This window comes from Thecamonas trahens (genome assembly GCF_000142905.1).
Source record: "Thecamonas trahens ATCC 50062 unplaced genomic scaffold supercont1.30, whole genome shotgun sequence".
NCBI classification, from domain to species: Eukaryota; order Apusomonadida; family Apusomonadidae; genus Thecamonas; species Thecamonas trahens.
In genome coordinates, this window is record NW_013657650.1 from 333,919 (window position 1) to 355,640 (window position 21,722).

General features: G+C 64.6%; 4 protein-coding genes across 4 annotated transcripts in view; 2 read left to right on the forward strand and 2 right to left on the reverse strand.

Moving 5' to 3' along the window:
- Positions 1 to 1,690, forward strand: part of AMSG_06744 (glycine cleavage system T protein) — a gene marked incomplete at both ends in the record, with an annotated part of 3,248 nt that extends 1,558 nt beyond the window's left edge. Inside the window, one exon of the mRNA XM_013901342.1 lies at positions 683 to 1,690. Within this exon, the coding sequence (XP_013756796.1) occupies positions 683 to 1,690 (1,008 nt within the window). The remainder of the gene's footprint in view (positions 1 to 682) is intronic.
- A 219-nt stretch (positions 1,691 to 1,909) lies between these two features.
- On the forward strand, positions 1,910 to 16,495 carry AMSG_12010 (uncharacterized protein; the record flags this gene model as incomplete). Its single annotated transcript, XM_013901378.1, has 4 exons — positions 1,910 to 2,817; positions 3,372 to 11,040; positions 11,070 to 16,223; positions 16,259 to 16,495. 4 exons carry the CDS (start codon positions 1,910 to 1,912, stop codon positions 16,493 to 16,495), a joined length of 13,968 nt encoding a protein of 4,655 aa, XP_013756832.1.
- A 19-nt stretch (positions 16,496 to 16,514) lies between these two features.
- On the reverse strand, positions 16,515 to 18,369 carry AMSG_06747 (uncharacterized protein; the record flags this gene model as incomplete). The annotated part of the gene is made up of 3 exons (XM_013901343.1): positions 16,515 to 16,559; positions 16,649 to 16,765; positions 16,840 to 18,369. 3 exons carry the CDS (start codon positions 18,367 to 18,369, stop codon positions 16,515 to 16,517), a joined length of 1,692 nt encoding a protein of 563 aa, XP_013756797.1.
- A 249-nt stretch (positions 18,370 to 18,618) lies between these two features.
- On the reverse strand, positions 18,619 to 21,609 carry AMSG_06748 (cAMP and cAMP-inhibited cGMP 3',5'-cyclic phosphodiesterase 10A; the record flags this gene model as incomplete). The annotated part of the gene is made up of 2 exons (XM_013901344.1): positions 18,619 to 21,327; positions 21,481 to 21,609. The coding sequence occupies 2 exons, from the start codon at positions 21,607 to 21,609 to the stop codon at positions 18,625 to 18,627; spliced, it is 2,832 nt and encodes a 943-aa protein (XP_013756798.1). The 3' UTR covers positions 18,619 to 18,624.
- Positions 21,610 to 21,722: the final 113 nt, after the last annotated feature.

A 21,722-nucleotide genomic window follows, 5' to 3' on the forward strand; every position in this document is an offset into this window, starting at 1 on the left:
GGCGATCACACACGCAGTAATCGCTCTCCTCATGGCAACCTCATATCATCCCATCCTCACGCCCTCAATGGCGGTCTCACATCTTTGGACCAGCCAGCGGCTCTATCCAGTTTGTTCTTCCAGGCAGAACTAACGGGGTGCATGAGCTAGTACGTAGGGAACTGGTCCGCGCAGTCGAGGTGCACGACGCGTCGGGGAGGAGTAGTCCCGGCCAACTCCCCCCCTTGTCACACCAACCAACCACTCGGCTAGCTCAGCTCCCTCTGCGCCTTCGAATTCGTGTCGCGTCCGCCCCTCCCCCGCTCTCCCCCTCCCCTCCCCCCCTCCCCCTCCCCCTCCCTCTCCCTCCCCCCTCCCTCTCCCACGACCTCAGTATGACTCAACTACATACAACATGCTCCGAGCTGTGCGACCTGTTATGGGTGCTGTGAGCCGTGCTGCTGGCGCAGTGTGTGGAGGTGTGACTGGCATGGGAGTGGGCATGACGGCGACCAAGACGGGAGCGGTGACGGGAGTAAGGGCAGCAGGTGGTGCTGCGGCTGCTGCTGGGCTCCATACTACGGCACTTCATGACCTTCATGTTGAACTTGGTGGAAAGATGGTGGACTATGCTGGATGGTCCATGCCTGTGGTCTATGACTCGGCTTCGGTCAAGGCCTCCCACCTGCATGTGAGGGAGAAGGCTGGCTTGTTTGACGTCTCACACATGGGCGTCCTCAAGGTGTGTGGTCCTGATCGGGCTGAGTTTATGGAGCGTCTGGTGCCGGGCAACCTCAAGATTCTCAAGGATGGCGCATGCAGGCTCTCGGCCTTTCTCAACGCCGACGGAGGCATCATCGACGACGCCATGTTTCAGCGCTTCGACGGCGGTGGCGACGACGGCGACGACGTGCTGATGGTGGTCGTCAACGCGTCGCGGCTTGACGCTGACCTCTCGCACATCGAGGAGCAACTGGCGCTTGCCGAGGATCTCTCGGTGGCAGTCGAGCCGGTCAAGGGTCACTCGCTGCTGGCGCTGCAAGGCCCCGAGGCTGCTGCCGTCTTCGCCTCGCTGCTCGACACTGCCGACGCAGAGGCCCTGCCCAAGTTCAAGTTTATGACCGGCCGCTCGCTCGAACTGGCCAACGGCATGCCAGTCCACGCCACCCGCTGCGGCTACACCGGCGAGGACGGGTTCGAGATCCTTGTCTCCAACGACTACGCCGAGGACCTTGCTCGCGCCCTGCTCGCCGACAACCGGGTCGCGCCGGCCGGTCTGGGCGCCCGCGACACGCTCCGCCTCGAGGCCGGACTCTGCCTCTGGGGCAACGACATCGACGAGACGACGTCGATTGTCGAGGCCGACCTCTCGTGGTTTGTGGGCAAGCGCCGCAAGGATGAGGCCAACTTTATCGGCGCCGAGCGGACGCTCCGCGAGCTCGCCGACGGCCCGTCGCGCCTCCGCCGCGGCCTTATTGTCGACGGTGCGCCCGTCCGTCAGGGCGCGGTCGTCGTCAATGCCGAGACCGAGGTCGAGGTTGGCGTCGTCACTTCGGGCGCACCGTCGCCCTCGCTCGGCAAGAACATCGCCCAGGCGTACATCGCCACCGACGCCCAGCTGGACAAGCTCGCCATCCGTGGCCGCCGCGCCCTCCAGCCCGCCCACCACGTCCCCATGCCGTTTGTCACCTCCAACTACCACAAAGTGTAGCGTCCTCTGCCTTGTTGCCCCGTAAGCAAACTTTGTTCCTCTCACCGCGCCTCTACATCGCCCTCTTCACCCATGTCTGTCCCCCACCCGCCGTCGCCGCCACCGCCGCTCACCAGTGGCCTGCCACGTCAACGTACCACCACCGCCACCGCCACCGCCACCGCCACCACCACCAGCGTCAGCGTCAGGGCCACCACTTCACCCCATCACGACTCCACCATGAGCGAGAGTACGGCAGCTAAGATTGACGGCAAGGCCATTGCCAAGCAAGTTCGGGAGGAGCTGGCTGGCGAGGTCGGCGAGTGGTTGGCTGGCGGTGAGGGACGCAAGGCGCCGCATCTGGTGGTGGTGGTGGTCGGCGACAGACCGGACTCGCATGCCTATGTCCGCATGAAGATGAAGGCTTGTGCAGAGGTCGGCATTCGCTCGACAAAGATCGAGATGGTGGGTGATGCCCCGCAGGAGGAGGTCATGGCTCAGGTGGCGGCGCTCGATGCCGATGCTGATGTCAACTCGATCCTCGTCCAGCTCCCGCTGCCCGATCACGTGGATGAGGCTGCTGTTCTCGAGTGCATTTCGCTGGAGAAGGACGTCGATGGCTTTGCTCCGGCCAACCTTGGCGCGCTGGCCCTGCGTGGTTACGAGCCAGCCGCTGTGGCCTGCACACCAAAGGGCGTCATGACGCTCCTGGAGCGGTCGGGGGTCGAGATTGAGGGCAAGAACGCTGTCGTCCTCGGCCGGTCGAACATTGTCGGCGTGCCGATGGCGCTCTTGCTTATGGCGGCAAACGCCACCGTCACCATCTGCCACTCGCGGACCGCCGACATCCGCGACCACGTCTCGCGGGCGGACATTGTTGTCGCCGCCGTCGGCCGCCCGGAAATGGTCAAGGGCGAGTGGCTCAAGCCCGGTGCTGTCATCATCGATGTCGGCATGAACAAGAAGGACGATCCGTCGCGCAAGTCGGGCTACCGCTGGGTCGGCGACGTCGACTACGCCTCTGCCTCCACCGTCGCCTCGGCCATCACCCCAGTGCCCGGCGGCGTCGGGCCCATGACCGTCGCCACCCTCCTTTGCAACGCCTTTGCCGCCGCTAAGCGCCAGCATCAGGCTGCTACCGAGACAGAGTAACACGCCATCGGGCGCATCGCATCGCGCCTCCCGCCTTCCAGAGGCGTGCACTTGAGACGTTGTGCTGACGTCGAGGTCAGGACACCCGAGATCAGACCAAAAACAAGTCGTAGGCACGTCGACGACGCCCCCAACGTGCTACGACCTACCCCCCCCCCCCCCCCCCCGCCCTTTTCTCCCTCCCTCCCCCTCCCTTCCCTAAATAAATCATCGAGCCCTCCAGTTTCTTCTTTCACGTGTCGATGGGCCCTTTTTTCTTTCCCTCTGAGCTTTTTTTTCGCCATATGCCGCGTGCGACCACATTCGGCAGCGTCAACAGCGGGCAGGAGGGCGGCGGCGTGAGGGGGTGGGAGTTGGGGGCATCCGTCTCGCAAACGAGAAAATCCAGGATGGCGGAGAACACGCATACGGAGACGGGACGTACCGGAGAGTCCATTGTGGCAGGTGGTGTTGCTGAGGAGGGCCAGGTGATGCCTGGAGCGGCAGGGCAAGATGGGCTTGGTGGTGACGACGGCTTGCCGGGTGTTTCTTCTTCCACTGGCGAATCAAGCAACCATGCCAATGGAGCTGGTGATGGCGACGGCGACGGTGAGGGCGGCGACGGCGGCGGGCCGACGGCTGCTGGTGGCGATGGAGGCGATGATGATGCGGCGAATGATGGCAACGAAGGTGCGGAGAACGAGGCGGAAACTGGTGGAGACCAGCTGCCGGACAACTACAAGCGCTGCGCGGCGACAACGACCGATGAGATGCCGCCGCCGTCGTATGTCACCTTTGCGCGGGTCACGCCGCAGCTTCTGGCCGAACCCGAGTTTCTCATCGGTGAAGGCGTGCGGCTCGTGGAGCACCGCGAGGGTGAGCCGTTCCAACCTCGCTCGCTGGATGAACTCCCGCCGGAGGCTGCTCGCGTGGTGGCCAACCACTTGGCCGACACCCGTAAGGATGTTCTCGCCGACTCGTCCAACCAGCACTTTGTCAAGTCGCTCCACTCTGCGCTCAACACACTGCTGGACTTGCCGGCCTCGCACGCCGACCACGTCCTTGCCGCTCGAGCCGAGCTCCTCCGCACCCTCGCTTCGGCCATCGACATCCGCAAGGCGCCGCGCAAGGCGCAGATGCCACCCGGAGCTGCCAAAGAGCCGCACACTCCGCTGCCACTGGCCGAGCCGTCGGCATCACTCCTGTCGCCGCCCAAACTCACCACGGACGACAGCCTCGACACGCTCACGGTGGCACAGCAGTCGGTCCTCAACATGGGCCTCAACGTCGTGCTCACTCTCCTCAAGACGACGTCGGCAACTGATCCGGGTCTCACCGCCGTCATTCTTGCCTCACTCCGCGACATCCTGACCACGCTCGAGCCGCTTGCGCTCGCATCTCTCGCGTCGTCACCGATGTGGGCCAACGCGCTCACCTGTATCGACGCCTGGCTCGATTTTGTGCTCTCCTCACCGACTACAACGCCAGAGAACCTGCAGCACACGCTGCAGCTCAAGTTTGGCCTTGCTCTCGGACAGGGCTCCCTCGAGCGCTCGCTGCTGGCGGTTCACGCCATCCTGGCGTCGCCGACCCTCAACGCCTCGCTAGCGACCCTCAACTCGAGCCACGTTCTCGACGAGTTCCTCACGCCGCTCGCCAACGCCACCGCTGCCTCGCGCCTCGACTTTCTCAAGTCGGACTACATCCTGGCCATCGGCTCGCGCCCGGCGACCCGCACCTCCCTGACGACCGCGCCGTGGGACGCCGTGCTCGCCTCGAGGGCGTCCGCCATTGCGTGTGACGGTACCTACGTCTACATCCACGACATTCATGGCCTGCACAAGCTCGGCTCTGGCGAGCATGGCACGCTCTACTGCAAGGTGTACGCGTCCAACCCCTCCATCGGCTCCGGTATCGGCACTCGCTCGCAGCTTGTCTACGCCGGCGGCAAGCTTCTGTTCTTCCCGTCGGACGAGACTCGCGCTGCGCTGCCGGAGCCGCTGGCGGCCACGTCGCGGTTGACGTACTTTGAGGTCGACACCGAGAGCCTCGAGCTTGGAGCAAGCGTCGAGCTTCCGCTCGAAGCCGACTCACCACGCCCAGGCCTCATGGGCTGCGAGGACAAGTTGTACGCAGTGGCGCCGACCAAGCTCCTCGCCTCCGAGACCGTGCTCGACGTGACCACGAGCCCGGCGCCCAAGACGGTGGTTGTCCACGAGCTCGACGCTACGGCCGCCGCGCCGACGCTGGTCCGGCGCATTCCGCTCGGGAGGCATACCACTGGCGCGACTTATGTCGGGCCCTCGGTCATGGAGCGCGACTCGTGCTTTGAGGACTCGTCGGCGTCGTCGCCGTGGAACGTCGGGATCGTCCTCGGCTGCCCGATCGAGCGCGACGGGCGGCTCTCTGGCTGGCGGTTCCACTGCCACCGCGCAGGCACGCTCTGGCTCCAGATCTACCGGCCAACCAAGGATCCCGATCTCTACGACCTCGTGTACCAGTCATCGTGCTCTGCAGTTGTGGGCATCAACGGCATCCGCTTCCTCCGCAACCAGTACGTCGACGTCAAGGCCGGCGACTGCATTGGCTTTGCCTCGACCGAAAAGCATCTCATTCTCTCGTACACGCCCAACCATGGGCCAGAGCACTTTATCCGCACCTCTTCGTGCAACTCGCCGGCATCGCTCACCCACGGCGGGACCTACCGGTTCTTTGGCTACGCAACCCACGTTCCGTCGCTCACGGCGCGTATCCTGCCGCCAAAGTCGGCCTCACTCTCGGCCCCGGTCAAGATCGTCACCCCGTGGACCGTTCCCGACAATCTCTGTGCCGAGACCCAAATGTACACCGACGGAGTGGTGCTCATTTTCAACATCCCGTACTACATCGGCATGCCGCTCAACACGTGCGATCCAGGCCTCGCTGTCATGTACGGCATGCTCCTGCAGCCGGGCGACGTGTCGGCGCCCATGGGCGATCCGTACATGTACGCCACGATCTCGCGGTCGGGCTTTTCACGTGAGCACGCCGTCGCCTACGATCCAATCAACTCACTGCTGTGGCGGTACAATGCGGCTACGCTCTCGGTCTACAAGCACATTGCGCTGCGGGCGACGCCGACCGCCACCGGCTCGGGCATCCCGGACATTACCAACCGCAGCAATTTTGTTCCGGCCGCCCGCGAGCGCGGGCTCACCTCGACCCAGCTCCTTGCCGCTAACGTGGCGCAGCTCCAGGCCGAGCCGTCGACCTCACTCGCGACCCATCTTGCTGCCGAGGTGCTCGCCCACGTTGCGTACGCCTCGTTCATGTCGTCGATCAACGAGAACCAGGCGTACATCTCGTCGACGCTTGACCTGATTCCGTCGCCGCCGACGGCGTTTGCGGTCGACAAGCCGCGGGCCGTCCGTGCGCTTCTCACCGCGCTTGTCGCACCGGGAGCCGACGGTTCGCCACCGGCCTCATACGCGCTCGTCCACTCGGCGCTCTCGCTCCTCGCCCAGCACACAGGGACACTTGTTGCGCTTGTCGAGGCGCCCGAGCTCAGCGAGGACGAGTCGGACACGACCACGCCGCCGCCGGACCCCGAGGCTGACAAGGACGCCATCGCCGCACTCGTCGCCGCCGTTCTTCCGTGGACCGATCCGGCCGGCCTCCCGGCCCAGGCGCCGAAGCTCGCCGAGCACATGGTGGCGTCGGCAACTGCTGTTGTCGTTGCCTCGCTCGCCATTTTTTATCCGCAGCTCGACGACAAGCTTGCCGCGCTTGCCGCGCTCCTCACAACGCCGCCTGGCTCGCTGCCCGCGCCCGGGCCGAGCGATGCACGACTGGTCCCGGCACTTGCGGGCACTGTCATCTTTGAACTCGTTGACGCTATGGCACTCCCGGATCTTGCTGCGTCCTCCTCTGAGACGACACAGACCGCTGGTCAGGTCATTACTGCTGCAGTCGGTCTGCTCGGGGCAGACGAGCCGGCCATGGCCGAGGCTGCTGAGAAGCTCCTCTGGACCGCCATCAAGGCTGTGCTGCTCGGCATGTCCAAGACCGAGTCTGCCGAGCCTCTGCGCCAGCTCCTTGTCCTCCTCGTTCAGCTCCTCACAGAAGCAACTCGCGAGCTTGTGGCTGACGGGGCGGCGTCGCTGGCGTCGCCGCTGCCCGCTACCGTTCACCTCACCCGTGAGCTCGTGGTCGGACTCTCGTTCCTGGGCAAGCCATTTGCACACATTGCGCCGCTCCTGCCGTCGCTCGAGGCGCTTTACGAGACACTTGTGGCAGCCAAGGCGCCGCCGGCACCTGTTCGCGACACTGTGGTGGCCGTCTCGTCGATGCGGTATGTTGCGTCGTCGCACCCGATTGTTATTTCGTCCGAGACTCAGGAGGACGTGGTGCCTGTCAAGGTGCCCGGAGCCAAGGCGTTGCTGATCAAGTTCCACCGCGCGTCGACGCTCGACTCGGAGGGCCGGTTCTTTGTTACCAACTCACGGAGTGAGCCGACTGCCGGCAAGGACGTGGTCTTCGAGTTTGAGCCGAACCGGTTTCCGCGTGACGGCGTGGTAGTGACCGGCGACGTTGTTAACTTTGTCTACCAGCGGACCATCTTTGCCACTGCCACCTGGGGCTGGCACGCCACCATCTACTCGATCGCAGAACACGAGCCATCGCCTCTCTCGTGGCTGGAAGAGCTCACCGCCGCCGTGGCGCACCAGATCGGGACTGGGCTCGGCCGCATGGTTGTCTCGCTGCCCAAGACCGACCAGGAGCAAACCGCCGCGCGTTGGCTCGATTCGAACCTCATGCGTGCCGGCTCGCTGCGGACGCTCGCCGACATGGACAGCGACTCGATTGCAGCCGCTCTCAAATCTGCGGCACTGCCACCGACACTGCTTGATGAGCTCCCACCGAGTCCCGCAGCGTCGATGCCTATGATCACCCAGGCCTCGCTCTCGCCGTCGGAGCAAGAGTACGTCGACGAGCTGGCTGCGTACCCGGCGCCGGAGGAGCACTCGCCGCTTCTTGCTGCCACGCGCAAGCTGGTGCTTGAAGTGTTGTCGAACCTAGCGGCCGAGGCTTCGCAGATTGCTGTGAGCCGGCGCGCCGCGCCCGAGGTGTATCTCGCCGACCCGCTCTTCTACCCACTCCTTGCACTCTTCCTTGTCCATTCGGTTGCGGTCCCGCGATTCCTGGCTGCCGTGCGAGCGCGAGTTGAAGTCAGCAGCGTCGGCGCAACGGCGTCCGCTGACGACGACGCGAGCGTTGCCGGCGACAAGACCAAGAGCAAGCGGAAGCGGCCGAATCTCTCAGTCCAGATCGCGGCGCCCGGCACGCCGCCGCCTGAGGCTGCAAGCAGCACTGGAAGCGTCGCGCTACCGAGCGACGCGGTGGCCATTATTGCCACTGTCAAGGCGCTGTGCGACACGGCGTTTTTCCGCAAGCGCGAGCTCGGCATTGCGTCTGCTGCGTCACACGAGGCTGGCGGGAGCGGCGACGAGGCCAGCTCATCGGCAGATGCCGACACACTGACGCCGGACCTCATTGCGCGGATCCAGTTTGTACTCTCCATGGCACCGTTTACAACGACGTCGGCTGTGGAGGCCGACGAGCCAGAGACGCCTGCTGTGCCGGCGTCACCTTCGGCGGCGGCCGCCGGAGCTGCGGTGGGCAAGGGCTCCAAGTGGAACAAGCTGCGGAGCTCACTGCGGACTATCTCGATGTGGAAGCGGCTGCGGACGCCGAGCGCAACTGGGCCCGGGCCGGCGGATGGGTCGGCAACGACGCTGACTGCGCCGACGGCCTCGGCTGTGCTCCCGTCCACACTCTCGACACTAGAGGTCAACGTGCGCCTATTCCTCTTCTCCGGCTCTGCCGACGATCTCGAGTCGCTGTCGTCGGCGGTGGTGCTGCGTTCTGTCCGCGGACGGATCCGGCTTGCTGCACTTCAGTACCTTGGGCGCCTTCTGAGCCTGTCGCCAATGCCGCCGCCGGCGTCGCACGAGCTTGTGCTCAAGGCTGTGGCCGATGCGTTCCACTCGATGCCGACGCCGTCGTCACGGGCGGTGCCGCATGTACTGGACCACATTAACGGGAGCTCGGCGTCGCTGTCAATGGCGATTGTGCAGGCTCACCAGGCGCTGCTGCAGACGCTGTTCTCGTCACTGCCGCCGGTGAGCGAGCTGTCAGACCTGACGTCGCTCACGCCGCTGCAGCGGATCACGTTCCGTCTGCTCTCGACCGGGATTCGGACGGCGGACCGTGCGTTCATTCTCACCTCGGGCGTGCTAGACTACCTGTGGCAGCTGGCACACAACACGCCGGCAGCAAACAAGGCGACAACGACCGCGGCATGGATGCTCTTTGCCTTCCTCATGCTGCAGTGCGTCGACGATGCGTCGAGCACGAGGAACGAGGCCGGTACTGGGCCACAGCTGGGGCTCTCAGAGCCCGGCTCTTCCGGCTCGTCGGCTGGCCCGTCGCCTGCGGCCTCGACGCCGGTCTCGGAGACGCCGCGGCCAGAGCCGGGCATGGCGGACAACTTTTCACGCGATCCGCGGGCCAAGCTCATCCGCCACATGGGGGTGTGGATCCGTAAGGAGCTCGCGGCACTCGAAGCTGGGGCAACGGCGAGCGATACCCAGCTGTGTGCTGTTGTCTCGTTGATGTACTCGCTGTCACGGTCACCGGCGATGCAGGCACTGCTCTTCTCATCGCAGCTCCTCGCGCTCACGGTGTCGCTCATCCAGAGCGAGGCTGTGGCGAGCGCGACCAAACAGGTTGCGGTCCATGTCCTGCAAGCGCTGCTCCCGCTGGCGCGGCCAGAGACGTTTGTGGCGGCGCCGGTGGCGACGCTCGACGACGCGCTCGAGGCATCGTCGGCATCGTCGGCGTCGGTCAGCGCTGTTCTGGACACACTTTACGCCGAGACTATCAAGTGCGCGCTCGCGGAGCGGTACGGTGCGAGCGCAGTTGCGGCAGCCAAGGGCGCGGCGAAGGGCAAGGAAGTCGAAGACGAGGCTAGTGACGATGTGCGGTCGACGCCGTCGCTCCTCCATGCGCTCGCAGAGCTTTTCCGCTCACTCCTTGCCGGCTCGCCGTTCTCGCGGCATGTGCGCAAGCTGCTGGAGGCGTCGCTGGCAAGCCTGGCTTCGTCTCCTGGCATGGAGCGTGTGCTCGAGCTGGCGAGTGAGGCGCGCGATGTCGAGTCGATGTGCGCAGACGCCGAGCTTACGACGGTCCTGACGATCCTTGCTCCGCTGCCTGAGGTAGTGTATCCGGGTGCGCATGTGCGCATTCTGTCACGGGAGGATGCGTCGACCAAGTACGGGACCGTCATCGACGTGGAGGGTACCGGGGCCGAGCGCACAGCCAAGGTCATGTTCCCGAGCGGCGAGAAGACGATCGAGCTGATGGACGTGCTCACGGTGATCAAGCCTGTTGTGACCGCCAACCACTTTCCGGTGCCAAAGGCGCTGCTCTCGCTGTTTGTCAGTATGACATCTGGTGGGCGGGTTGTGTCATTGGCGGGACTCTGGCTGCGGGAGCGGATTCTTGCGGTGCTGTGTGCTCTGCTTCCGACGACGGAGAGCCTTTCGCGACTGAGCGCGAGCGGGGACAGTGCACAGATTGCGGAGGTGGCCAAGGCGGCACGGGAGCTCGCGCAGCGGCCGTCGTACCTGCCTGCCCGCGAGGTGCAGACGGAGTGGGTGATGCACGCACACGAGCTTTTGCCGACGCTGCACGCCAACGCGGAGAAGGTGCGCGGAAGTGTGGCGCACGTCAAGGGCCAAAAGTCAGACGTGCTTGACGAGGCAACCCGCCTGACATCGTCGGTGGGCATGGCGCCGTCTGACATCTCGAACCTGGGCATGCAGTTCCAGATGATGGACATGGACCACGACGGGTTTGTGACTGCCGACGACATCCGACTGTACTCGTCGTCGCCTCAGGAGGCGGATTCGCTCATTGCAGGCCTGACGTTTGAGAACGGACAGGTCGATGGCCTTCGGTTTGTGGTTGGCCTTGTCAACGCTGCGATTCGTGAGGGTATGGAGACGAACAACTCGTTGTCGTCGCCTGCAGCCATGCAGGCTGCTCTGCAGTCGGTGTTTGGCGGAGTGGCGGCAAGCTCACTGAGTCTTGAGCTCGAGGCGCCCAAGGCGCTGGCGGGCACGTCTGTGGCGAGCCTCCACTCGGCAGGACTGGGCAAGATTGATGTCGGCAAGCGACTGAGCGGGCAGTTTGTGCTTGTGGCTGGCAACAAGTGGGCGCGACCAAGGGAGGCGTGGCGGTGGTGGTATTTGACGGCCACGACACTGCGCCCGAGGCGGAGGCTCTGGGCGCGATTGGCGAGTCTGCAGCCAGCGCCGGTGCGCGGGCAGTGGTGGTCGCTGTGGCGGATCCAGCGAGCTACTCCGAGTCTGGTGCCGTCTTTGATGCGCTTGACCTCAAGGTCCCACTTGCAGTTGTGGACCTTGCTGCGTTCCGCGAGTGCATCAACTTGCTCGAGTTGGGAGCTGCAGCGGCGGAAGCGTCGGCGACGATCGACGAGTCAGCTGTGCTTGCGCCGCTGGTGACAGAGCTCTCGCGGAGCATGGAGGCCGCTAGCTGCGGCGAAGCATGGGCCGAGTTTGCCATGTCTTCGGTCCAGGTCTCAACGACGGCGGCGGATGCGGCGTCGAGCGCCGAACTGGGTGCCGAGTCTAGTGTGATTGCTGACGAGAGCGGAGCCGCGGTCCTGGACGACGCTGAGGCGGAGGCTGGTCGCGAGGTCTCGGCCGAGGCCGAGGCACGAGTCGAGGCTGAGGCCGAGGCACCTGTCGAGGTCGACCCGAGCACGCTTTCGATCGAAGAGCTGGTGAGATTTGAGGGCACCCACTATGTGATCAAGCGGAACCACCTGCTGAATGTAGTGGTGGAGCGCTCTATGCGCGATGCCAACTCGGAGGAGGAGCGAGCGGAGATGGCGGAGCAGCTGCAGGGCATGACCGAAAACGAGCGGATCGATGCGTTTGTCGATGTGCACTCTGACGTGGACGAGGATGGGCGGTCGGCGCTGGAGTTGATGTACAAGCTCTGGTTCATGCCTGGTTCGCAGATCCAGATTGCGGCTGCGCCTGATGTCGAGTCGCGGATGGCCTGTGTGGAGGCGCTGTATGCCAAGGCCTCGCCGTCTGTGCGCCTGGCTGCGATGCAGCGGCTAGCGCTGTTGCGGGTCAACTTTGACGGGCCGCCGGAGGAGGTCATGTCGCTGCTGTCGCGGATGATGGACGAGGAGCCCATGTCTGTGTACGCAACGTTTATGAGTTTGGCGCTGGAGCATGTTGAGGACCCGAACGTCATGTTTGCCACGGTTCTGGTGCCGTTCATTCTGCGGGCCCACACGCCCGAGTCTGAGCTTGACGACGAGACACAGTCGATGATTGTGCGGCTGGCGATGGAGCGGGCTGCGACGTTCCAGCAGCTGGCGACTGACCCGGAGGTCCCGCCTGTTGTGGCGATGGTGCTTGCGACAGATGCGCGGCTGGCGGCGCTGGACCTTTCGTATGCATCATGGCTGGCGCCGGGCGCGATCGACATGGAGCCGATTGTTGGGTTTGTGCAGGCGCACAGCTCTGTGCAGTTCCTCCAGGGTGCAGCCGAGGTGTTGGCATCGCCGCCGACCTGGAATGGGTGCCAGAGCGGCGAAAGCAACGAGCGGGGCGAGGGCGAGGCAGAAGCCGACAATGGCGGAGCTGCAAGCGAAGGAGCTGAACATGGTGGCGCTGGGAGTGTGCGTCGGACCGAGGCTGGGAGTGGCGGTGAGGCTGCAAGCTCGAGCAACAGCGGCACTGACAGCGTGGCACTTGTGGGCGACTCGTGCATGGAGCTGAGCGGGATTGGGCTGGATTCTGCGGCCATTCCGCCGTCTGTGCTCGAGTGGAACGTGCCGATGCGGGTTCGTGTGTCCGGACCGACACCACGACGGCCGGAGGAGGCGTACCTTGAGCTGTACAAGGTGGTGTTTTCTGCCAACGTGTGGGGTGCACGTGAGCTAGCGATTGTGCTTGCGGCACATGAGCACGCGCAGTTTGTGCTCGGCACGTGCGTGTCGTCGACTGCGGCGACAGCCCTCTCGGACGCTGGCGTGGCTCCGATGGAGATTGACGAGTGCGTTGTTCTTGGGTTGGCAGCCATTGATTCCGTTCAGCACCGGCAGGTGGCTACGCGTGTGCTCCAGGAGGGCGGCGATGTGAAGGCTGTGATGGAGCGTGCCGGCTCGTACCTTGGAGCGTATGTGGAGCTTATGCGCAGCGCGCTGCCACCGAGTGTGGCACAGGACGCAGAGCTGGTCAAACGGCACGGTGAGAGGGTGGCTGTCAGCTCTAGCGGCATCCGGTCGGCCTCGACCGGGGCGGGCATGGCGCAGTTTGGCTCGCCGCTCTCTGTGGCGAGCCCTGTGTTCCGAGTCACGCTTGTCGACCGCGGTACCGAAGGCGCTGTGGGAGTGGGCGTGGCATCAGCCGACTACAACGTCAAGGCGTACCCGGGATGGGAGCGCAACTCTGTGGCGTACCACATGGACGACGGCAAGCTGTTTGCCTACACGGGACCGGAGCGGAAGCTGACCAAGTTTACGCCGACGCGACGGGTTGGATCGGTTGTGTACTGCGGACTCGAGCTTGATGAGCAGGGTGAGTTCAGCGGAACGCTTCGGTGGGTCCTTCCGGACGGGACGGAGATTAAGCACGCTGTCGGCAGTGGGTGGGAGCATCTGTACCCGACGGTCGCGGTGACGTCTGGCGAGGCTGTTGTGGCTGAGGCGCTGGAGCAATGGCCAAGTGCGGAGGAGCTTGCTGCGGAGCGGTCAGCGAGGATGCCGCGGTACGCGGCCGAGTCGATGTCGTTTGTCGGGCCCAACTCACGGGGGATCCATGCTGTGGAGCTTGATGGCGCGAACGGCGGATTCACGCTCGTCTCCTTTGCGCCCGAGGTTAACGTTGAGGGCGGCGCGCTGGAGCTGTTCCAAATGCAGGGGAAGGATCGGTCGACCGCGAGCGCGTCGCAGCGGCTCCTGCTGGAGGTCGAGGGTGCCGGCGGAGCGCCGTCGACGGCGTCGACTGACGTCACGTGTGGTGACTTTATTGACGTTGTGCTGCCGTGTGCCGGATTTGAGTACAAGCTGCCTGTGGCGAAGACGCGCGGTGCGCCGCAGGGCTTTGCCTTTGAGGCACTGCTCTGCGAGTCGTCGGCGATGGACAGCGCGCATGTGACGCTCCCGACTGGCAAGGGCGCGCTGTGGCTGGCGGCGAGTGCGGTGGCGTGTGCCGAGGCGACCGGGACGACGTTTGCGGACGTGGCAAGCGTGGGTAAGGCAGTGGCCTTTGCGCGAGTTCTCTCGCAGGCGGCACGGCTTGCACCGGGCTCGCTTCAGCGTGAGCTGTACTTTGTGCTCGGCAGCGTGGTGACGCATGTCGGTGGCCTGCCTGTGGCCGGCCGGCACGGGAGCTGGCTGACCGAGCTGGCGGCGGAGCTTGAAGCGGATGGTCTCTCGAGCGGCCTGGGCTCGATGACCCCGAGCGCGATGTTGCAACGAAACCTGCAGGCCAAGGCCGAGCTCGCGCTTGCGCTCAAGACGCTTGCAGCCGAGGCGCCGACGGTTGCTGAGTACGAGACAGTCGGCGCGAGCAACGTGGCACGTGTCGTTGTGATCGATAACCAGGTGGCGTGTGAGCCCGCCGGCAGTGTTGTGCGTGGCGATGGGCTCGACGTGGTGTTTGAAGTTAGCTGCAGCGAGGCGTGGACAGTGTTCGGGGCCGAAGTCGAGGAGGGATCACGCGTTGTGGTTGTGGTCGCGTCTGGCAGTGGCCGGGTGACCGTGCACGAGGCGACTGGACTGGGCGAGGTGGCCAGTGGCGAGTGGCCAATCGAGTGCGAGAGTGCGTCTGGCTGTGTTGCGGTGCACGAGACTAGCGTCGAGAGTCTGCCGCGCAGCGTGAGCAGCGGATGGGTGGCGGCACGTGTGTGCGGCGGGCGGCGGGCGCTTGCGCTACAGGCGTTTGTAGGCGTGGAGCGCGTGGAGGCCGCGCTCGCGCGGCTGGACACGCTGCTCGAGCAGGCTCCGCTGCGGCTGCTTGAGCTTGTGAACCAGGTTGTGACGCTAATGCGTGCGCGGGTCTCGCGCGAGGTGACACGGACGGACATGGGCAACAGCGAGCTTGTGGCCAAGGCGCTGACCGGGCTGCCTGGCGATGCCGCGCTGGAGCTCGAGGATCTTCTGGGCAGCGCGGGCCACGCGGGACTGGAGGCGCTGTTTGAGATTGTGAGCGCGGCGAACGACGTGCTTGGGTCTGTGGTGCCTGTGGCAGACCTGTCGCGCAAGCGGCAGCTCTCGGGCAGTGCGGCGCGGGTTGTGGAGACGACCCGGCAGCTACGCGGGGTGCTGTTTGAGTCGACCAAGTCGCAGCTTCTCTCGGCGGCGCTGGCTGCGTCGCGTGAGACGGAGGAGGCGGGCAAGGTGACGATCAACCGTGGGCACTCGCTGAAGGCGCGCGAGGCGATCAAGCTCGGCAAGCCGGTTGACCCGATGAAGAGCGTGCTGGGGCAGCTTGTGCCGACGCTGCTCTCGAGCGCAGCGGCGCTTCGCACCAACGGGCGGGCGTGGGTGGTGTCGTTTGTGGGCGAGGGCTCACAGGACGGCGGCGGGCTGTACCGCGAGTCTATCGCGATGATGTGTGAGGAGCTTGCAGCAGGCATGTTTGGGCTGCTTGTGCCGTCGCCCAATCAGGTGCACGGCGTGGGCTCTGGTCGCGAGAACTTTGTGGTTGCGCCCAAGTCGAAGCTGAGCGTGAGCGACATGGTGGTGTGCACCGCGCTGGGGCGGCTCATTGGGCTGGCGATCCGGTCGGATGAGAAGCTCGACCTCATGCTCCCGTCGCTGTTCTGGAAGCAACTGGCAGGCATCGAGCCGGACGCATCGGACGTGGATGCGATCGACACGGTTGTGGGGACGATGATTTCGTCAACGCAACAGCTTGCGGAGACAGTGGACTCGACCGAGGCGTTTGTGAGCGTGTTTGACGAGCGGTTCGAGACAACGCTCTCCGACGGCCGCACTGTGGAGCTTGTGGAGGGTGGGAGCGAGGTGCAGCTGACACCGGAGCGTGTGCCGGAGTGGACCGAGCTTGTGCTTCAGGCACGGCTGGGCGAGTCTGTGCTGCCGACGGAGATGATCCGTGCAGGCGTGGCGGCCGTTGTTCCGCTCAGCATGCTGGAGCTCTTCACGTGGCAGCAGGTGCGGGGTCTGGTGTGCGGAGCGTCTGTCATCGACCTGGAAGTGCTCAAGGCGTCGACAGTGTACATCCAGCTGTCCGAGGCTGCGCCGCGAGTGGTGCACTTTTGGCGGGCGCTGGAGGACTTTACGCAGGAGGAGCTGCGGATGTTCCTCCGGTTTGTGTGCGGGCGGTCGCGAATTCCCGCAATGCCAAGAAGTTGCCGCAGTCGCTCAAGATCGAGGCGGCCAAGGGCGGGGCCGGTGCTAGCGATGAGAAGGACCGGGCGCGGCAACAGGATGCTGCGCTGCCGACGGCGCGGACATGCTTCTCGCTTTTGTTCCTGCCCGACTTTTCGTCTTGGGAGGTTGCGGCGTCGCGACTCCGTTATGCTATCCGCAACTGCGTGGCGCTCGACGGCGACTTTGTGACGCGCGACGATCTCGAGCTGTAGTCGCCGTAGTCTGGGTTGTTTACGGCTTGGGCTTGTACGTCCACCAGAAGTTGATGGCGATGGACTGCGAGTCGCGGCCGGCAAGCGATGAGACGTGATGGAACCAGGAAGAAGGGAGGTAGAGGACATGGCCTGGTGCGAGGTAAAGTCGACCGGCTGGAGGTTTGCGGCGCGCGGGAAGCGGTTGGTGTCAACGTCGTACGGGTTGCGGACGGCAGCAAAGTGCGGGAAGAGCGGCTCCGCGCGGGTGTTGGGGCGGGAGTAGCGGATCTTGCCGGAGGTCCGGTCAAAGGCAGCCATGTTGCCGAGGGGGTAGAGATCGAGGGCGGCTGTGGGGGGAAGACGCGGAACGCCTTTTGGCCGCGAAGGAGAATGTACATGTTGTCGCGCTCGTCGTTGTGGAGCGACGAGTTGAAGACAACCGACGGCGAGGTGGCGTAAGCGGCCCAGACGTTGACCGAGGCGACGTCTGCACCGAGGGCATCGGCAAGGAGCGGCGGGACGGGAAAGTCGGCCTCAAAGGGCGCAAGAAGCGGCGAGTACTTGCCGTGACCGGTCTGTTGGACATTGAGGTAGAAGAAGAGCTCGTCGAGGCGGCCGGACGAGTCGGTGAGCATGTCGAGGTAGGCAGACATGGGCATGGCAGCCATGATGGAAGCGAGACCAGAGATGGGCTCGTTGAGCGCCGAGGTCTGGACAGTGACGGTGGTGTTGCCGAGGGCGGCGGCCATGGCGTGGGTGTCTAGCTCGGTTGCAGTGGCCGAGTTCCAGCCGAGCGGCGCAAAGTCAGGCGAGCCGTCGGACACGGTGGGAAGGGCCAAGATGGCCGGCTTGCGGGTGGCGACATGGTTGGCCACAAAGGCGTCCATGTCGGCGCGGGTGGTGGGGAACGGCAGTGTTGGCGGCGTCCAGCCGGGTGGCGGGACAAAGCCAGTGTAGGCGGCGAGGTCGGCAGCGTCGACGGCGTGCGGCCGCTGCGAGAAGCGCGGGAGGCCGAGTGAGCCGACGGCGTCCGGGTGGCGCTCGGCAATGATGCCAAGGAGCGCGTGGGCGTAGGCGTGGTGGGCATCGACGGCAAGGAGCTCGTGGAGGGCGTCGACAGCGTCGTCGGGCTGGTGGAGGGCAAGCGAGACGATGGCCTCGGACCACTTGGCCATGAGGATGTCAGGTGAGGCCTCAAAGACAGCGCGAAAGCCTTCGAGCGCCTGCTCAAAGTCACCCAGGGCCATGAGGGTGGCAGCGAGATCGTAGCGGGCGACCGGGTCGTCTGCGTCGTGACCAGCGTCAGGCTCGGCCTCTGCGCGACCGCCGAGCAGGTCGAGGTAGCGAGAGAGGGCAAAGACCTTGTCGGGTGATGGCGTCGAGGCGTAGGCGTACATGCGATAGGCATCGATGTGGAAGGGATCGTTAACAAGAATGGCTTGAGCCAGATCGCGAGCCTCGAGTGCATGGCCAGAGCGAAGGGCAATGTCACCCAGAGCATAGAGCGAGGGCACGTGAGCATTAGCCTTTGCCACGATGGCCTCAAAGCCCTTCTTTGCCTTTCCCAGCAGCCATCGTTCGCCGCGATGGGCCCGAATGAGCAAGGCCTCTGCGGCAGCAAACTCAGCCTCGATAGCGGCCATGTCTTCCTCCGACAGCTCATCACGGTTATCGACACCAGCATCATCAGTCATGTACCTGCCACTGTCCATAACATCCAGCTCGTCAAGTGTGTCACCGCTGTCGGAGGCCTGGTCAGTAGCCTGGTCAGTAGCAGCTGCTGGCAGAGTGCCCGTGGCGGAGACGGCGAGGGCGAGGGCAAGGGCGAGGACGAGGGTGAATGCAAGGGCGAGGGCGGGGGCGAAAGGACGGGTGCTGTGTCCTCGGTTCATGGCGGGTGTATGTATGTATGTGTATGTATGTGGGTGGATGGGTGTGGATGGGTGTGGATGGGTGTGCGGGTTGGTCGAGGTGCTGTCGCTGACCTCGTCGCTGGTTGCGTGTCGCAGTGGCTCTCGGCTCGGTCGCTGCGCGCATGTGACGTCTGAGGCCGGTTCCATCGGTTTTTGTGGGAGGTGGGGAGATGGGGGGTTTTTTGGGGGTATATTATCGGGGAGCGGGTCGGGGCGGGGGCGTTCAGGTGTTTATCACAGAGTTGGGAGATGGGTGGGCATCTCGATGGCATCGCCGAGCTCATGGAGCTCGGTACCCTCGTTGTGCAGCTGGTCCCAGACTTGGCGGTTGGAAGAGACGCCGTCGACAAGGGGGGCGAGCTCTGGAACAAGATCGGCGAGGGCGGTGTAGGTGGGCGCAGCGACGTAGTCGATAAAGCCGAGCTCGAGCTCGGGGATGTTGGCGACTTCGCGGTCCATCATGGGGATGGGAGTGATGCCGGTGGCCTTCTCCTCGTCACCCTGGGCAAAAAACTCTTCAAAGATGGACATGGTGACCGGGTGCTGGATGTCCCACGGCTTGGTCGACGCCGACAAATCACAGGCCGAGATGATGAGCGCCGAGAGCATCTTACGGTGATGATCGTTGTGCACATTGTAGCAGCCCGAGTCGGAGCCGAGAAGCTCGAGCTTAAAGGCGGCGAGGTTGGGAAAGTGGCGCTCGAGATCGGTGGCCAAGATGACGTGCTTCATGTGCGAGAGGACCTGGGAGTACGTCGCCGAGTCGAGCGAGGAGAAGATGTTGGTCGACTCGTGGCGGAGGAGGAGCATGGTGTGGGAAAAGTGATGGCGCTCCATGACGGACGAGCCGTAGAGCTTGGCGAGCGGCGACGACTGCGCCTTGTTGAACGCGTTGTTCTTGCCGCGATGGTCGATGTCGTGGCAGAGGGTGGCCACCAGCATGGAAAGCACCTCATGCGGGAGGAGGAAGCGCGCAATGGGCATCGTCCGCGCCATGACGTAAAAGGTGTGCGCGACTGAGAGGGCGTGCCACCAGTTGTGGTACGGCACTTCGTCGCGGTAGTTGCGGCAGACGGTGATGACAAAACGGCAGAGGACCTCGTACGGTATGTCAAACTGAGCAGGCAGGTCGAGGTCGAGGAACATGCGGACGACAAGCCGGAACGAGGCCTGCACCGCTTCGGACGCCCGAGCGCCGACGTGGGCCATGGCCGACGCCTGTCGCGCGCCGGACGCCGCGGGGTCCAGCCCATCAAGAGCGAGTAGCCGCCGCGGCGACCACTCAAAGCTATCCATGCCTGCAAAGAGCTGCGAGTTGGCATCCTCGATGGTCGCCGCCACAAGACGCGCCACCTCGTCCTCATTGGCGGTCAGATGGTACGAGATGAGCTCGAGCGCAACCTTGTGACGCTGCTCCGACTGCTCGACACGCTCCATCATGGTCGCGTTGTGGAGCGCAATGCCACAGAACATGGCAAAGCCGGCGAGCAGATGCTCGTCAGACGCCGAGAACGGGACCGGGCCGCCGGCGCTGGAGCGCGGGCACTTGTTGACCAGCTGCGCCACACCCAAGAGCTTACCTTCCTGGTCGAGGATGGGCGCGCAGAGAATGGATCGGGTCCGGTACCCGGTCCGCTTGTCAACCTCGGGGTTAAACCGCGGGTCGGCGTACGCGTCCGGGATGTTGACGAGCTTGCCGGTCGACGCCACTGCACCGGCGATGCCGGCCGTGATCGGGAACCGGATCTCGGCGCCGTCGCGGACAAGCCCCGCCGACGTGGTCGACGCTCCGCCGCCGAGCGCCGGCGAGGCAGAGCTGTCGGCGCCATTGGGCGAGCCAAGCGTCTCAAAGACCTTGGCGTAGAGCTCCTCGTCGTCTTTGAGAAAGACGGAGCAGCCGTCGGCGCGGAGGAGTCGGCGAGCGTTGGTGATGATCTTGGCGATGAGCTCGTCGGGCCGGAGCTCGGAGAAAATGTGCTGGATGACATCAAGGAGCGCGGTTGCGTTCTCTTCTGACTCTTGCACCTTTTCCATGAGCAAAGCCGTCTGCGTCGCTGACCGCCAAGAGACCGAGACCCGCCGCTTCTTCTCGGACATTTCCTTGGCAATGATGCGCTCAAAGATGGGACCGATGTGGCTGGCGAGGAGCGAGATGTCGGCGATCTCGAGCTGTGAGAACGGGGTCCGCTCGTGAACATGGACCATGTAGATGACGCCGACTAGCCGCGAGACCGGCGGCGCGCCCGAGGTTGACGGCACGTGCTCAAAGACTGGCACAAACATCATGGCCCGCGGCGACGCCTCGGTCGGCAGCGGATCATGGAGACCGTAAAAATCCGAGTTAGCGTCAAAGGCAGGGTGAGCCATCGGTTGATCAACCACCACCGGCTGACGGGTCCGCATGACCTCGCCGACGATGCCGGCGTCAAGCTGCCACTTGGTTGGGCGAAAGGCGGTCTTGACCGGAACAAGCCCGCGCCGCGGGCGCGAGTAGTAGAACGCCGCCACAGCGCTGGCGCGGCAAAGTGAACGGACTGCGCCGGCGAGCTTGGCGTGGAGCTCGAGGCAGGTCACCGACGTGTCGATGGTCGACACTGCCGAGAGGTGGGTGACCTCGGCCACAAGCTGCGGCTGTGACGCCAGCCACTGCTTGACCTCAACAACAGACAGGCCAGCCTCCGAGTCTCGAGGAACCGGCAGTGCCCTCATGGAGCCATCGTCTGAGTGGATCACATCCGAGTACAGATCATCGTCTCCGCCCGAGTGCGAGGAGGCAAACGATCGTTCATCATCACTGTCATCGTCCTCGCCATCCGAGGGCGGAATGATATCGACGAGAGGCTCGGACTTTTGCATGGGCTTGGACTCGGGCACGGACTCGGGCTCGGGCTTGGGCTTGGACTCGGGCTTGGGCTTGGGCTTGGGCTTGGGCTCGGGCTTGTAGTTAGAAGTGATGGCAGAAGTCGGTGATGATGGCGATCGAGATGGGTTAACGATTTGGTCATGGGCATGGCCCTGGTCTTGGGCATGGGCATGGTTATGGTCGTGGTCGTGGTCATGGTCCTCGGGAGATGAGGCCATGAGGAGGACAAGGAAGGCAGCGGCAAGGAGGGCGGCCGAGTGGGCGAGACTGGCGGTGGACGAAGAGAGCAGAGGCGCCAGGGCAAGGCCCGTGAGAACGGCCGAGAACGAGGTGAGGAACTGGGACAGAACAGCCATGACGGGGGGCTGGTGGCGAAGGAGTTGGTGGTGTGGGTGGGCGGGGGGGGGGGGGGGGTGGTGGTGGCGGGGTGAGGTGGCCGGTGGTGGTGGCGCTGTTGCGGAGCACGAGC